Raw genomic sequence first — 17,031 nt, forward strand, 5'->3', positions numbered from 1 at the left:
CCCGTGTTTTTCTTGGCTGATGAGAGAATCAGTTACTAGAGTGACGGAGTACTGAAAGGGAAAGGAGTGAGGCTGTGAGAGACTGTTGTGCGGGGGTCGTCTCCTTCACAGTATTGGCGCACTTGTTTTCAGTGCAGCACAAAGGCCCCCATCCCTCCCCGGCATTAGAGAGATCACAAACCAGTGCGTATGAAAACAATGGTGAGGGAAATTGTATTGCAGTAAGGTTTCTGCGGCGCTTTCTACCTCCGACGAGGCTCTGAAGCGCCTAATAACGCTTTCTGCATACAAACAAGTGATCTGGCAATACTGCATCAACGAACATTGAGGAATACGGCAAGCGCCCAGAAGCAGTGGACGAAGGTGCTTCTGTGTGCAGGTGTGCTGCGGTGAGTTAAAGTAAGGGACTGGAAGCACCCAGAAAGCCGTTCTAATACCAGGTTGTCTACGCAGCGCTGTCTCACAGGGAACATTGGTGCCTAAGGGGGCGGATCTGGCCGGGTCCGTTTTTTGTAGTATTAATATATTCTTCCGACTGACACCAAGCCAGTTTGTCTCCGGTGATTAAGAGCAGATAGTTCGTTTAATTCTTCGGTCAAGGCTCTCAGATAGTATAGTATTCGTGTCCCCGGATTTAGAGCAGGACATGCCATTTTTATTATCCGGTTTAAATTACGTTGGTTCCCTTTATTCTCGATTTGGACCAGGCCAGTGCAATTTGTTATTGAGCGAGAACAGTCCTCTTCAGTGTCCTGATTTACACCAAAATTATTCAAATCTGAGCCCAAGCTAGTCGTTGCTTTTTTCCTATTTCGGACCGTTTTTCTCTTTTTCATACTCCTGATTTAGGCCACGCCAGTATTTGATATTTTCAGATTCGGATTTTTCTATATTCTCTGGATTTAGATTGTGCACCTTTGTTCTGGTCTTCATATTTTGCCCCAGGGAACCCTATTGGTTCTGTATGTTTGGGCCAGGTCAGTCGTGTCTGGCCCCCAATTAGGATAAGACAGTTATTCTTTCAATCCTCTTGAATTGAGCAAGGCCAGCCACTTATTCTTCTCATGTATATTAATCCGTCCTTTAGTTTTTTTTACTATGGTCAGGCTTATTTTATATTCCCTCTTCTTTTGGCCAAGCATCTCCTTTAGTTCCCCATATTTTGGGCAAACGAATCCTCTAGTTCTCTTTATTGTAGCCAGGTGACTCATTTATTTCACCTTATTTTGGCCGGGCGACTCCTTTAGTTCTCCATATTTTGGCCAGGCGACTTTCTGAGTTCTCCTAATTCTAGCCAGGTGACTCCTTTCGGTCACCTTCTTTTAGCAAAGTAACTCCTTCAGTTCCCCTAATTTTGGCAGGCAGATCCTTTAGTTCTCTTTATTTTGGCAAGGCAACTCCTTTAGCTCTCCTTATTTTGGTCAGGCAACTTCTTTCGTTCCCCTAATTTTGGGCAGGCAACTCCTTTAGTTCTCCTTATTTTGGCCAGGCACCTCCTTTAATTCTCTGTATTTCGGCCAGGCAATTCCTTTAGTTCTCCTTATTTTGGCCAGGGGACTCCTTTAATTCTCTTTATCTTGGCCAGGCGACTACTTTAGTTCTCCTTATTTTGGCCAGGCAACTCTTTTAGTTCTCCTTATTGTGGCAGGCAACTCCTTTAGTTCTTTATTTGGCCGGGCAACTCCTTTAGTTCTCCTTATTTTGGCCAGGCGGCTTTCTTAGTTCTCCTTATTCTAGCCAGGGGACTCCTTTTGTTCTCCTTCTTTTAGCCAAGTAACTGCTTTAATTCCTCTTATTTTGGGCATGGAAATCATTTAGTACTTCCTATTTTGGCCAGGCGATTCCTTTAGTTACCCTTATTTTGGCCAGGCGACTCCTGTAGTTTTCCTTATTTTCGCAAGGCAAGGCTACTCATTTAGTTCTCCTTATTGTGGCGAGGCGACTTCATTAGTTCTTATTTTAGGCAGGCGACTCCTTTAGTTCCCCTTATTTTGGCCAGAAGACTCCATTAGTTCTCCTTATTTTGGCCAGGTGACTCCTTTAGTTCTTATTTTGGTCAGGTGACTCCTTTAGTTCTCCTTATTTTGGCCACTCTGCTTTCTTAGTTCTCCTTATTTTGGCCAGACGACTCCTTTCGTTCTCCTTATTTTGGCCAGGTGACTCCTTTAGTTCTTATTTTGACCAGGTGGCTCCTTTAGTTCTCCTTATTTTGGCCACTCGACTTTCTTAGTTCTCCTTATTTTGGCCAGGCAACTCCTTTAGTTCTCCTTATTTTGGCCAGACAACTCCTTTCGTTCTCCTTATTTTGGCCCGGTGACTCTAGTTCTTATTTTGGCCAGGTGACTCCTTTCGTTCTCATTATTTTGGCCACTCAACTTTCTTAGTTCTCCTTATTTTGGCCAGGCGACTCCTTTCATTCTCCTTATTTTGGGCAGGCAACTCCTTTATTTCTCCTAATTTTGGCCACGCAACTTTCTTAGTTCTCCTTATTTTGGCCAAGTAACTCCTTTAGTTCTCCTTATTTTGGCCAGGCGACTCCTTTCATTCTCCTTTTTTTGGCCAGGTGACTCCCTGAGTTCCCCTTATTTTGGCCAGGTGACCCCTTTAGTTCTTATTTTGGCCAGGTGACTCCTTCAGTTCTCCTTATTTTGGCCAGGTGACTCCCTTAGTTCCTCTTATATTCGCCAGGCGACTCATTTAGTTCTACTTAATTTGGGCAGGCAACTCCTTTAGTTCTCCTTGTTGTGGCTAGGTGGTTCTTTAGTTCTTCTAATTATGGTCAGGTGACTCATTTAGCCTCCTTATTTTGGCTTTTACGATTCCTTTAGTTCTCCTTATTTTGGCCAGGTGACTCCTTTAGTTCTCCTTATCGTTGCCGGGCGACTCCTTGAGTGCTTCTTATTTTGGTCAGGTAGTTCTTTAGTTCTCCTAATTTTTGCCACGTCACTCATTTAATTCTCCTTATTTTGGCCAGGTGACTCCTTTAGTTCTCCTTATTTCGGCCAGGCGAATCCTCAAGTTCTCCTTATTTTGGCCAGGTGATTGTTTAGTTCTCCCTATTTTAGATAGGTGACTCCTTTAGTTTCCCTTATTTTGGTCAGGCAACTCCTTTAGTTCTCCTCATTTTAGCTAGGTGACTCGTTTAGTTCTCCTTATTTTAGCCAGCTGGTAATTTTGTGCTCCTTATGATGGCCAGGCGACTCCTTAAGTTCTCCCTATTTTGGCCAGGTGGTTCTTTAGTTCTCCTAATTTTAGCCATGTGACTCCTTCAGTTCTCATTATTTTGGTCTAGTGACTCCTTTAGTTCTCCTTATTTAGGCATGGTGGCTCCTTTAGCTCTCCTTATTTCGCCCAGGTGGTTCATTAGTTCTTCAAATTTTGGCCTGGTGACTCCTTAAATTCTTATTTTGGTCAGGTAGTTCTTGACTTCTCCTAATTTTTGGCACGTCACTCCTATAGTTCTCCTTATTTTGGCCAGGTGACTCCTTTAGTTCTCCTTATTTTGGCTGGCTTGTCCTTAAGTTCTCTTAGTTATTATTTTGACCAGATCGTTTAAAGGTCGAGACTCGGCCATGTCACCTCTTTTTTTATATAACCTCATGGTTTGAACAAGGTGAGTCTTTTTGTTCTTGTAATCTGAACTCGGACAGTTGTATTGGTCCCTTGTGTATACGAGATCGGTCCTTTAGGCACTACAGAAAACAAATCCTAGTTGGCTTCTATGGATCCCGGACAGACATGGAGTTTTCTCGGTGTGGACCATGGCAGTGTTTGTACTCTCTCGGTGCACACCATTCCTGTCCTTTGTGCACTTCTCGTCTGCTCCAGGTGTGTGCCGTGGCCATGCTCGTGTGTGTACTCCTTGTCTGCGCCAGGTGTGTGCCTCAAAGCTCCAGGTTCTTGCCCTCTCGCCACCCTCCAGCCTACGCCGGCCAGGCCAGTCCCCTCCGTATCCCGGGCGCCCCGGCCCTTCCAAAGCGTCTACTCCTTCGACCATTTCACGCACCTCGGGAGGCCGACTTGTTGTTAAATTGAGCGTGTAACACGCTTACAAAACGGGCTTACCGTGACATCGAGACCGTTCTTCCCAGCCAGCCTATATGGAGGGGGGGGGGGGGTGAGGATGCAAAAAAAAAGAAATACAGCAGCATCTCGATGCATTGCCCAAGGTATACGATCGGTTAAAAAGGCTTAAAAGCTGGAGGGGGAAATTGGATCAGGGAAAATCGTCACCCAACTTTCATTATTTTCAAGGAAGCTGATTGAATTAAAGGGCAGGGGCTGGTTAGAGGGGAGGATGGAGGGCCGCGCTGCTGTAATGGTGTGCTATTAAATTCTAATTAGAGATGCAGGAATCAATGGCGGGCGCTTGGACAGCCCGGTCCCCCCAGTGCCAGCCCAATAGACTGATGAGTTATTGTCATGTAAAAAGCGCCGGCAATAAGACCAAGCGCCCGCCATTGTCCAAGTGGAAAGAGCCAAGTTTATTATGAGGACTGTATGCTCTAGAGACCTCGGGCGAGGCATCTCACAGGAGGCTTTTTCATAAAACCAGCCCCTGCTGCCAGCGAGCAGGCCACTTCCCGAGCAGGCGCCGAGCTGTGCACATCTCCCCCGGCCGCCAGGCACGCACGCACGCCCGCCACCGCCGCACCCGCACGGCTCCGCGTCCACCTCTGCACCGACGCCCCGGCACCCCGGCCTTTTCGATGTATAAAATGGAGTACTCCTACCTCAACTCGTCCGCCTACGAGTCGTGCATGGCCGGCATGGACACGTCCAGCCTGGCCTCCGCCTACGCCGACTTCAGCTCCTGCAGCCAGGCCAGCGGCTTCCAGTACAACCCCATCCGCACCAGCTTCGGCGCGTCGGCGGGCTGCCCCAGCCTGGCGCCCGGCTCCTGCAGCCTGGGCACGCTGCGCGACCACCAGAGCAGCCCCTACGCGGCAGGTAAGCAGAGGCAGGGCGCCCCGGCCGGCCGCGTGCCTTTAAAGCACTCGCCGAAACGAGGTTTGCCGAAACGAGGTTTACCGAAACGAAATTTACCGAAACGAAATTTGCTTACACAAATGAAAGGGGATTTATCGCGTTAGGAGCGATCGTGAGGGGAAGGGAAGGGGGTAATTCGTTTATGGGGTTACACTATCCTGGTAGTCGCACGCGCACACCCTGAACCCGCCAACAAAATTATCTTAAGCTGCCAAAATGATAGGCATAATTTGTTTACTTTGAGATGAGCCGCGAAGCTTTAGAGAATAATTAGATAAAGCTGAGAGTAAAGCTCATTACTGGCACTGTCCTAAAAACACAATCGCTGCCTGGCACTCACCACCTGCTGCTACCACCGCTGGGGTCATTTCCAAGCACTCTCCCCTAACTTTTCGACATTAGCGGCTGGGCTCGGCTCCGAGCAAGGGCATCATATACACACTTTTGGGTTATTTTCTTCTATTTTATTTTCCAACTGTTTTCGTTCTGAGCCACCTTTAGTCTGCACACCCATCCTCAGGGGCAGCCAGAAATGCACTTGTTTCAGGACAGATAAATCATGTTACTGCAACTTGTAGGACGGCATCTCAGGCACCTTTTGTACTTTTTAATGCATTTTTTGACATTTAATATTGCAGTGCATTTCCTTCGAGATCGCCGTATAGCTTACTTACAATCTGCATGCGGTTATTGTCTACTAATCCGAGATGTATGATAGCTTACTTGTACATAAATAGCCGGTATTACTATTATGGTTATACTGTAGTTTATTTTTTACTTTGTTATTGTTTCGTTGTTGTCACATTAATAATACAACTATTATTATCATTATTTTTATTATCATTATAACTGTTCTTGGTGTCACGGTTAACATTGTTTTTAGTCATGTATTAATTATGGTTGTGATTGCCCGCCCCGCAGTGCCCTACAAGCTCTTCACGGACCACGGCGGCCTGAACGAGAAGCGCAAGCAGCGGCGCATCCGCACCACCTTCACCAGCGCGCAGCTCAAGGAGCTGGAGAGGGTCTTCGCCGAGACGCACTACCCGGACATTTACACCCGCGAGGAGCTGGCGCTCAAGATCGACCTGACGGAGGCGCGCGTGCAGGTGCGTGTGTGCGTGCACAGGCGGCGTGGGGGCTGGGGGTCGGGCCAGGCTCTCAGGCGCAATCCATCACTTCAGCAACAACAGCACTAGCCCCAAGTACCGGTCGGCAGGTACTGCAGAACCAGGGCAGAGCACCACACTGCAGGAGACGCCGTACTGGAATCAGGCACTGTACCGGATGCACGTATAGGCCTGGCTTCAGTATAGTATCTGTACACAGCACAGCACTGGGGCAGGGTACCACACCACAAGAGACACGAGTGCCGACTCCGTACTGGGACCAGGCACAGTACCAGATGCCGGTAAACACCTGCGATCAGTAAATTAACTGTAGAGGATAAACACCGAGACCACAAACGTCACTACAGGTGACACCGCATCGGGACAGGGTACCACACTGCAGGAGACACAGATGCTGACACCGCACTGGGACCAGCACCGTACTGGATGCATGTATAGGCCTGGGTTCAGTACAGTACCTGTAGATCGCACAGTACGGGGATAGTGCCACACTACAGGTGACACAGAGCTGACGCTGTACTGGAAAAAGGCACGTACTGTGCGTGCCTTTTTCCAGTAAAGCGTACAAGATGGTGGTATAGGCCTGGGATCCGTACAGTACCTGTAGGTAGCGCGGTACTGGGATCCCAAACCATACTATAGGCAACCAAACTCTGGGACAGGTCATAGTAGTAGTAGATAGCATAGCAGTAGGACCGGGCGATACAGTACAGGAACCTAGCACCGTTACTAGATGCTGGCATAGACCCTTCACCAGGCATCGTACTAGTAGAAGGCACAGTATTACGTCCAGATACCACAATAAAGGCGACCGACAAAGTACTGGGCTCAAAAATAATTTTAGACGCTGGACTTGTACAGAGGCATTGCACCAGCCAAGCTGGCTCCACAGTACCATGGGATAGCATAATATTGGCACGAGGTACCGTTCCAGAAGCTGGTACACTTGGCACATAGCAGGCGCAGGCACTAGAGCTCGCGTGGTACCTGGATGCTGGGCCTTGCACGCCAGCCAATGGAGATTTGTTTATCGGGGCCCTGCCCATCTGTCAAATATTTTCACCAATCCCTGCCGGGAGGTCAGTAGTCACCCCTGTGTGCACGACTCTCATGAGCGCGCTGCTACCCTCTGATAATCTTTAATCATAAATTATTCTATAAATATTATTTGATTTTTTTAAGATGTTGACATGTAGAGAAGCCCCACTGCATTTCGGGTTATTCGCATGCACTTGTTTTTTATTGTGTGGCAAAAAGAGAGCCGGCACTGATCCCTGCTAGACCCAGAACAGTTCTCAGACTTTAACTTTTATTTACAAATCCTTGTATTTGTCGAGAAAACATTACATTTACTGCTTGTGCCTTTGCACGCGCCCCGCTACCGCAGCAGCTGGCAATCATTCCACAAGACAGGCGTGCACCTGGGGGCAGCTTCCGCCCTGCCACGATATTGCATCCGCTTTAAATGTCTTCCAGCGTGCCCCTCTCATGCCATAGCAGACTTCGGCAGCAGTTGTGTTTAAATGTGTCCAGGGCATTGGTCAGTGCCCCAGCGGGCGAGACTTCTGAAGTATTGTTCTGCAGTCCAGTGCTCCATGCCCTGGTGGGTTTTACCCCTGCATGTATGCCAGCACTGCAGCAGTGTATTGTTCTGCAGGGCAGTGCTCCATGTCCTGGCGGGCCTTACCCCTGCATGTATGCCAGCCAGGGCTGGCTTTAGGGCAGTGCGACCTGTGAAGCGGGGCGCTGACCTCAGAGGATGCAATGTGTTTATCAAAAACTTATGATTGGAGAGCTAAGGGGCACGTTTTCCCCGGTGTTAGTGAGAGAATCTGAGGAGGAGGTCATGGGGGTGGCGGCGTCAAACATGATTGTTGAATTGGGCGCCACCAGCGCTGTAGCCGGTCCTGATGCCAACACTGCAGCAGTGTATTGTTCTGCAGGGGAGTGCTCCATGTCCTGACGGGCGAGACACTCGCATGGCTGCCACAGGTAATGCATGCTTTGAAAGCCCTACGGCTACTCCTGCATGCCAGGATGCTGTTGTGTAGTGTGTACTTACGCAGGGCAGAAGTGCACGACCTGCACTTCCTATTCCTGCATGTTTCCCAATACCGCAGCAGTTGTGTTGAATTCTGCGGGCAGTAGCGATTGTCCGTCGGGGCCGTCCTACCCCTGCCTAGTAGAAGTGAATGGTCTTACGCCTGCATCATCCCAGCACTTTTGTATAATTCCACGGCCCAGAGGCGCATACCCCGGCGGGTTACGCTCCTGCATATGTACAATCACTGCAACACCGGTGTATAAATATAGTAAGCCAATGGATGCCTACAAAGGTCCCACTGTGCGTTTTGCATAGCATGCATACCTGGGGAAGCACCTCAAATGACATACATGGGTGTACGGTGACCCCCGTGACCTCAACAGGAGGCTGCGGCAGACTGCGGGATAAACACAAGACAGCGCACGCCCTCGTACACAGCCTTGTCTGTAGGAAGACTCGTAATTTTATGTGAGATGTGTATTTGAAACGGAATTCATAAATACAGCTGAACATCTTGTGTTAGGGATTTCTGACTTTGAATGTTATTACGTTGTAATGTAGTGTTGTTGGTGCTGGAAATATAGATGTATTAAAATATATATTTCTCTCTTTTTCTCTCCAACTGTGGGTTGACCTTATTCCCTTCATTTCGCTGATTTTCCTTTTTATATAATTTCCCCTTTCAATTTCAATCATTGCCACTTTACCACCTTTCTTTCGTACCTATGCGTTATTTTGTTCGCTGTGGTCTATCTGTTGGTTATTGACACGTCCGATTATTTCTTCATTAATGCGCATTTTCATTTATTTTACTATTTACTCTGCCATTGTGCTGTTATTATAATTGTTCATTTCCTTTATAATTGTTCATTTCCTTTCACCTCAACTTTCATCTGTCCAATCATTTTCATTCTTTATTGCACTTCTTCATTCCTCCATTCCTTCACTTTTTCGTCCCTTCTCTTCTCTTCATACCCCTACCCCTTCTATTCGCCCGTCCCTTCCCCGCTCGCAGGTGTGGTTTCAGAACCGGAGGGCAAAATTCCGGAAGCAGGAACGGGCAGCAGCGGCAGCAGCAGCCGCGGCCAAAAACGGCTCCTCTGGCAAGAAATCCGACTCCTCCCGGGAGGACGATAGCAAAGATGTCAAGAGCACCGACCCGGACAGCACGGGCGGCCCCAACCCTAACCAGGGCTGCGGCGGGCCCAGCCCGGCCGGGGGGCCCGGCGGGGAGCAGCAGCAGCCGAAGCAGGGCGGCCCGCAGCAGGGCCCCGGGCCCGGCCTGCAGCAGTCGGCAGTGGTGGTGGGCGCCGGCGGGCAGCAGGGCTGGGCCACCGGTCCCGGGGGAACCATCACCTCCATCCCGGACTCGTTAGGAGGCCCCTTCGCTAGCGTGCTCTCCTCTCTCCAGAGACCCAACGGGGGCGCCAAGGCCACCCTTGTGAAGAGCGGCCTCTTCTGAGCCCCCCGGCGGCTTCCGGGGCCTTCTCCAGACTTTGAGGGGCTGTGCCGCCCCGGAACTTCCGGCACTGACACTGCAGGGCACGCGCTCACGGAGCTGGTGCTCTCCGACCCTGGCTGCTGAACTGACCAGCCTGACATTTTGGCGCTGCAGAGGGTCCGCCAGCAGGGGCGCCGCTACCGGAAGTAACAGGCCCCGGAAGAGAAGCAGAGACACGCGCGGCGCCGCGCGCAGGCTCTCCGGCCCGGTGCGCGCCCCTGCGGGGCCTTCTGACTTTTATCAGACTTGCCAGTGACGTTCATAAACCATGCCCTTTCTGTGGCAGGAAGGGTCATTGCTTGTACATAGGTTTTACATGTGGAAAATAAGAAACTGTTGATTGGGGATACTCCTTCACGGGAAGAACTTAGAAGTTATGCAGAGGTTTTCAGAGCATCTTTGTAAGCTGGCAGCTCCGCATTCACACACCATTGGCTACTTACCTAGAGGTCTATGCTTGTGTTAGGGTTGTTTGATGCTATATTCGGCCGAGAAGTAGTATTGTTATGTTGTGGGTGTGGTCAACTTTTATTGAAATGGCAATTATTTAGTACCATATTGGTAAAGTACACCTAACTTCAGTATTTCTCCTACTTCCCTGTGGGGCAGTAGGAATCCCATTGCGCCTCTCACTACTAAGGCCCTGAATAAGAGTGTAGGTGCTATGTAGCACACCCGATAAATAACAATACCACGGGGTATCTTATTTATCTGGCTGCAATAAATAGCAACTAGTTTGAGCTTTTTTAATGCGCCAAAATCAGCATGATACAGTAAATACCATGCACATTTCCCCTATTAAATTTCAGCAATTTAGACCTGCCGAAATTTAACGAAGTTTGAGGTGTTTAACGCATTCGATAAATATCTGATATGTTAAATACCGTTTTAACTCATAATTCCAACCCATGTGTAAACAGGTTTATGCACAAGTTTGAAAAAAACGACTGACTCATAATCTGGCACTTAAGGCTTTTCCACTTAACACTAGCAAGGGATTTGCAACTAACAATGACTCCTTATACCGCTCTGTTGGTGAACTATTATTATGCCTGTCCGAATGGTACAAGCATCCCCCCACTTCTGAAACAACGAAGAGGTAGCGTAAAAGTGGCGTGCAGCGCTTTACAACAAGCACAGCTAAAAAAAGACCAAAAACAGGCTGTAAAATAATGAATCTAATTATAATGCTTATAACACACCATTTCCTGTCATGTGTAATTGTTGAGCAGTAATGTGCTCTGTAGTGGGAGTGGCATAGGTTTTTGGAAACGAAGCAAAGGATATGTATGTACATAAACCCTTTAGGCCACACAGCTCTATTCTTGAACTGGTTTATATCTAATAAAAAGGACATGTGGGGTAAAAAGCAATTGTTCTAATACAGGTCGTTGCTTATAATACCACCAGTCTAATGAAATATAATACTATTTGGACCATGCATAATTATACCATTCTATATAGATGTATCTCCATTTCTCCTCCTCAAGAACACAGAGACCGGAAAGGGTGTCTTCTAGGCAATACAAGGGAACACACTGAAAATAAATGTGCATTGTTGGTCTAAAAAGTTAATATAGTGTACATTCCGAGTGCTAATTGATTAATCCCAACTGAGAGCAATGAAGAGGCGGAATCGGTACACTATTGGCACCCTATGGGATTTACTGTGTGGAAGTCTATAGTACTATGGACACATTCCTTTGAATAATGCCAACCTAGAAGACAAACCTATGATAATGAATGCCACTCAACTGATTTATAGTTTCTGAAATTGGCTCAGCCTTCGGTACCGTAGGTGATTATTTCCTTGGAAATGGCTTAACAGCACCCATACCAGTAACACGTGTAGCTAAACACAATTCTTCCCCAAAGATGTTTCCCTTCTGCATTCTTCACCCAGTCCCCTGTGAGCATTACACTAAATCTTCTTAGCACTGGTTTATGTGTGCAGTCTTCGTTGTGGAGCTGCATGCATTACTTACTGTCAAGGGGCAACAAACTATGCTGGAACTGTGTGTCCCCTGGTGCAAATTCCTCCTGACCCATTTGTAAATGGTTTTTACTGGATCTAGTTACTGGCCTAAGGTTTTGTTTTGTAGATCTACTAAACTGCTATGGAGAAAATCCCTACTTTTTTAATTTGCGTCTTCAAATTAGATTTGGTGTCTTGATTTCAGTTCATGTTTTTACTGAACCACCAGAGCATACCTTGTCCAAAACTTTTTCCCAGCCTAATCCAGTGGACACCATTTCTGGAATTTCCACCTGGGTTCTATCATTCCAGAGGGCTTCTTGCACCGCTGCGGGAATGTGAGAATGTATTTATGATCTTTTTTTCTTGTTTTAAAGCAATTCGAATATCTCAAGTGTTTTTTTAAAGGCACAAACATAGGTGTTAGTTGAATGTTGACAGGTAAAGTATGTTTTAACTTTTATGTGTATTTCTACAAAAGTGTTCTGTGACTCAACTGTATAGTGTTATTATAAGTACAAATTTGTCTACTATAGCTGACTGTAAATAATGTTTTCCTCTTCTTATGGTCAACGCGTCAATCAAAAATGAAAGTCATCACGGGTTCATTGTTTTATTTTTTATTTTGTACAACCAGGTTCATAAAACGCTATATATTTTTTATCAGTTGCATGTTGTTTATTTGTTTTTTTCTGGTCCTTTTGGGACAAATTGTGAGCATAATCGCCATAAATTATGTTCAAGATTTTCAAATTTATTTATATGTGGTTATAATGAATGCTTATATTTAAATAAAAGGGACCTATTTCTACACGTGCATATAGTTTTCCAAAAGTGTACCATTAACTTGATGGTTAATAATAAAAAAGAAAAACAAGTAGTTTCTGATTTTTTTAATGAAATGTCAAAAATGACAAACAGGGAAGGAGCAATTTTGCACTTATTGTCCTAACAGCGGTTTGTATTCCTTGATGCTGTAAATTATATAAAGATGCATTCCCTGATACAGATATGTGTGAATCCATTAACATTTTGCCCCTCGAATTCCATATATGTTATGAAAATAAACGGAGTTTGGTTTGATAATGTGCTACACCGAACGAATTTCACATGTTCCTCTTCTCTAAAAGTTAAAGAATAGTCTTCAAAAATTGGCAGTATAGTCTCTGTGGAAGATAGTTTCTTTAAACCACAGTTCAGTATTTAGGCCAGTTGCGGGACGTCTGCTCCCCCTCTTCTTGTCTTTACTCATTTTAAGTTCTTCCTCCATAGAGAGTTATATATTGCTTTGTAGAAGTGGTTGATCTTTATAAATCAAGTAGATACACCGCTCTTTTGTTTCCAATAATTGAAGGATTTTGGCGAGCTTCCAGAGGTGGGAAAAATGGTAATCTCAAAGTATGGAAACAAATATTGGCATTTCTTTACAAGATTTTACATAGAAATACATTTTTGCACACCTATAGGATGTGTGAACATTTTTACCTCAAACAATAGATGGTATGACATTATAGAATTCAACAGCGGAAAAAATGAAGAAAAACACCACATTTGCAACAGTCCAATTATAAATAAACATGTATTCATGTGGCTCATTACGTCTTGGTGAAAATATAAAATCTCCTTCCAGACCTACATTTTATTATTATTTTTTTTTATTTAGAAGTTTTCTATAGCGCTAACAAGACCCGAAGGTAGCAGAGCGCTTTACAGTAAAGGGAATGAAAAAGGTGAACAACAAGACACGTAACAAATAAGGTGATCAACGAAAGACAATTTTGAAGGAGGAAAAGTTCGTACAGCAGGACTTCTTGGAAATAGGATACAGAGATACCACATAGCTCTGGGGATGCTTGCTGATCCTAGTTACCCACGACCTAGGGAACGGATAAGGAACAAGGATTTGAGTTGGCACTTGAATTCCGCATAGGACGGTATGGTTCTGATGTGCGGGTGGATGGAGTTCCATATTTTAGGGGCATTTCCTGTGAAGGAGCAGTCAGCAGTTCTCTTCTTTCTGGTTTTTGGTAGGATGAGCAGCAGGGAGTTTTTTACATCTCAGTTTCTCTCTATTGGGACAGGAAAGTTCCCTGCCTTTTAAGCGAATGTGTACCCTTGCCACAAGTTTCCAACCACAATGGAAATTGGTACCCTCTTTTTTTATTGTGGACCTGACATCACACTAATCTAGCACGTTCACAGAGGCCAAGGCCTGCTCTGACTATGCGCGGTCCATAGCCACTTTAATGGCCTTGAGGGTGCACTTAGTGTGCCCTCATAGTAGGCAGTGGGCTACTGTCCATGCTGTGGGTGTATCACAAAAGAGGTGTGGGCAACATAACGTGTTTTTTTAATCTAAAGTGTGACTATACCTTTTTCCTGTGTCAGAATGAGTGCAGGGTACTGACCCCTCTGGTATGAAGTTATGCTGTGATGTGAAACCAAGGACCTTGCTCTGACATCCCATGTGAATGTCGAATGTGTCTAGGTGCAGGGAGTGTGTGACAGATGTATGGGAAAATGAATATATGAGTTGTCTGAGTACTGAGACCTTAAGGCCCCATCTTGAATGCCCCTGGTTTTGCATGGTACAAGATCAAGAAAGAGGACTGCTTCCCCCAGACAATGGAAGTGTGTTGCCTGTGTTTCTGTGGCTGGAGGGGGTAGGGGAAACCTGAAGTGAGTGGTGGGGGGGCCCGGTAAAGACAGAGCTATCTTTAGAAATTCTACAAGGTCCTTGTTAGCAAAGCACTGCTGATTAATTCTTCCTGAGCACTGCTTTTAGTTAGATGGTAGAAGTGTGTGGTGGAACAGCAGTTTCTGTAGTTCAAGGTTGGAAGTTTCTTGGCAGGCGTCCCTTTTGACTGTTTCTGACTACTGCTTCAAGAAGGCTGATAACAGCCAGGTACAGAAAAAAGTATACCTCATTGTGCCCATGATTTGAGTGCTATAACGTTCCGGAGTACAGCTCACAGGACACACGAGTAAGTAAATGAATGAATCTTTAATGGAGCATAGCTCACACGCATCTCACATTAAGGGGAATCAGGAGGTACTGGCTTGGAATGGAACATTAATGTTTGTACGGAGACTTTTTACACTAACGTTTCCTTCCATTAATATAAAAGCATGTAAACAACTACAAACGTATAACACGATATTACAATAAATTCACAACAATGGTCATACAATGCAATATTAAAATGAAGTTTCTACAGGTATTAAATCTTATATTTCGGGAGCAGTCAGTTTGAAAAAATATTGTATATGTGGTTACATAATCTTTAACCAACCAGGATGTTTATGACTTTGTCTTTGTCTGATCTGTGGAAGAACTAGATTCCTGTCTGACTTGAATGCAGGTCTCATTCCCTTGTTGTTATTGTGTTATCGTCACCATTTTCACCCAAGCCCATGTCTTTTATCATATGCTGCAGCCGTGCCAATGCACATTGTTGGACTTGGCCCGCAGGGCTGGTTCACCCCTGAACTTTTTGCCTTATGTGTGACCCTGTGTCAGTGATTTTTGGGTCTCTGCGCACTTTCCCCTGAGTCCCAGAGTGAAAGTGCGTGCGTGTAGCATGGCTGGCCTGCCCTCCCATAGGAATGCATGGGGAATGTGTGTGTCCCTAGTAGTTCCTGATGCGTGGGGAGTGCAGGCTCGAGTTTAGTATGTATAAACTTGTGAGAGTGAATGCTGCGAGATGGTGTCTGCGGCATGTGTGTGTCTAGTTGGGAAGTGCTACTTCTGGACATTGAGATATGTGTGCATGTGCTGTGAGGGTGCTGGAGCGTGATTGGCTGGAGCTGGCTGGCATGCCAGGCTCCAGGAAGTCTAGATGGGTTTGCCCGGTGGTGAGTGGGAGATTAGCATGAGTGATGTGTGGGAGGAGTGTACCTGTGTCCTGGATGGGCTGGGTTTTCCCCACACAATGCTGGCTCCGCCCCCCTGTGGTGTGTCTAACGACCCTAGCCTCCCCAGTGAAAGAAATGGGTGGTTGGGCCATCAAGAGTGCTCCAAGGCCAGCTGTAACTGGTTTTCCCCCCACCCTGCACCTTAGACAAAGGGATTTTACAGTATAAAGAAGGGGCTGTGTCCCCATGAAAATGTTCTGCTTTTGGATCCTGCCAGAGGGGGCTGTTGCTGCTGCTGGGGCCAGGAGGACCGCCACTTGGGGTGTCTCCCTGCCTGGAGACCCAGTGTGCTGGCTCTGGCCCAGCCTTGCCCCCCTGCCTGCCTCCAGCCCCTGCTGGAGCCTTGTCCTGTCCTCCAGTGCTGGGGAGCACTGAGGACTCCTTGCCTGCAGCCTGAGAGCGCTGCTCTCTGCCCTTCAGCGCTGTGAGCGCTGAAATCGCCTGCCTAGCGCTTGAAAGCGCTTGATTTTGGCCATAGCGCTGTGAGCGCTGTATTCTGTCCTGGAGGCGCTTGGAAGCGCCTGCCCTTCGTTACTAGCGCTGCTAGCGCTGGGTGTGCACAGCCGGTGCCCACCCGGCATCTGACTGCCCCGTGTGGCGAGTTAGCGGCGCGGGTGCCACCCCGCTCATTGCCGCTTTGTTTTGGCCGTGAATTTGTGAATCACGAGGGAGCCCACTCCTCGGATCACCTGGGAGCCCGCCTGCCTGCCTAAAAGCGAGCCGCCGCGCTGCCCGCGGCGACCCTGTGGTAAATAAATAAATAATACCCTATTTTTGAATGCATAAATGAATAACAGATAGCTCAATAAATAAGAGTCAAGATTCGAGGTAGTAGGAGTTTTTGCAGGTTTAATATAGCATAAGGACAGGAACAGGACGACCTGCACGGGAATAGGATGGCAGCTGCCGGGGACAGGATCGGGACAAGGGAACGGATAACTTTTTAATAACAGTACATGAGCATATATACATAGCGCAAACACATAGCATTACATTGCAATAGGCGTAGCAGTGGGTGGAGCAAGAGGCGTGACGCGTAGCAGTCGCGAAAGATAAGGGTGAAAGTAGGTGTAACAGGGCGTATACATAGACATGTGATGCAAACGTAACAGAATATGTCATGAATGGGGCGGAACCCATGGAGGGGGCTACCTAAGGAGCCGGGACCTCTAACCTGATGGTGCGCGCAAACTGGCAATGACGTGTTACTAGGAGAAGCTGGGGGCTATGAACTCTGTGCTAGGAGCAGAGACTGAAGTCTGGAGAGTCAGGGCGACATGTACCTAAACCCTATCTAGTATCTGATGTTTAGGGAACATGTTCATATAAACTAGAAGTCAGGAGGGGAAAAGCTAACAGACTCTAAGACTGGAGCATGCATTATTCTACATGTAGTGCGTGATGAAGAATATTAAATGACCATTAATACAGTATTTCTCTAACATGGGGCCGTAAAGGCTAGACAATGACGGAAACT

The 17,031-nt window shown here is 46.8% G+C and overlaps 1 protein-coding gene across 3 annotated transcripts in view; it reads left to right on the forward strand.

Annotated features, from left to right (window-relative positions):
- PHOX2B (paired like homeobox 2B) overlaps positions 1-17,031 on the forward strand; it is a 488,291-nt gene that overhangs the window by 366,862 nt on the left and 104,398 nt on the right. Inside the window, exons 1-3 of one of the 3 annotated variants that reach the window (XM_078678258.1) lie at positions 4,710-4,950; positions 5,911-6,098; positions 9,179-10,151. The exons of 1 other annotated variant lie outside the window; for it this stretch is intronic. In XM_078678258.1, coding sequence (XP_078534384.1) covers positions 4,710-4,950; positions 5,911-6,098; positions 9,179-9,625 — 876 coding nt within the window. In that variant the 3' untranslated portion in view covers positions 9,626-10,151. Of the gene's footprint in view, positions 1-4,709; positions 4,951-5,910; positions 6,099-9,178; positions 10,152-17,031 lie in introns of those variants that run through there. One more of the 3 variants, XM_078678259.1, reaches the window with a different exon arrangement.

The sequence above is a fragment of the Lissotriton helveticus genome, chromosome 2_2 (assembly GCF_964261635.1).
Source record: "Lissotriton helveticus chromosome 2_2, aLisHel1.1, whole genome shotgun sequence".
NCBI classification, from domain to species: domain Eukaryota; kingdom Metazoa; phylum Chordata; class Amphibia; order Caudata; family Salamandridae; genus Lissotriton; species Lissotriton helveticus.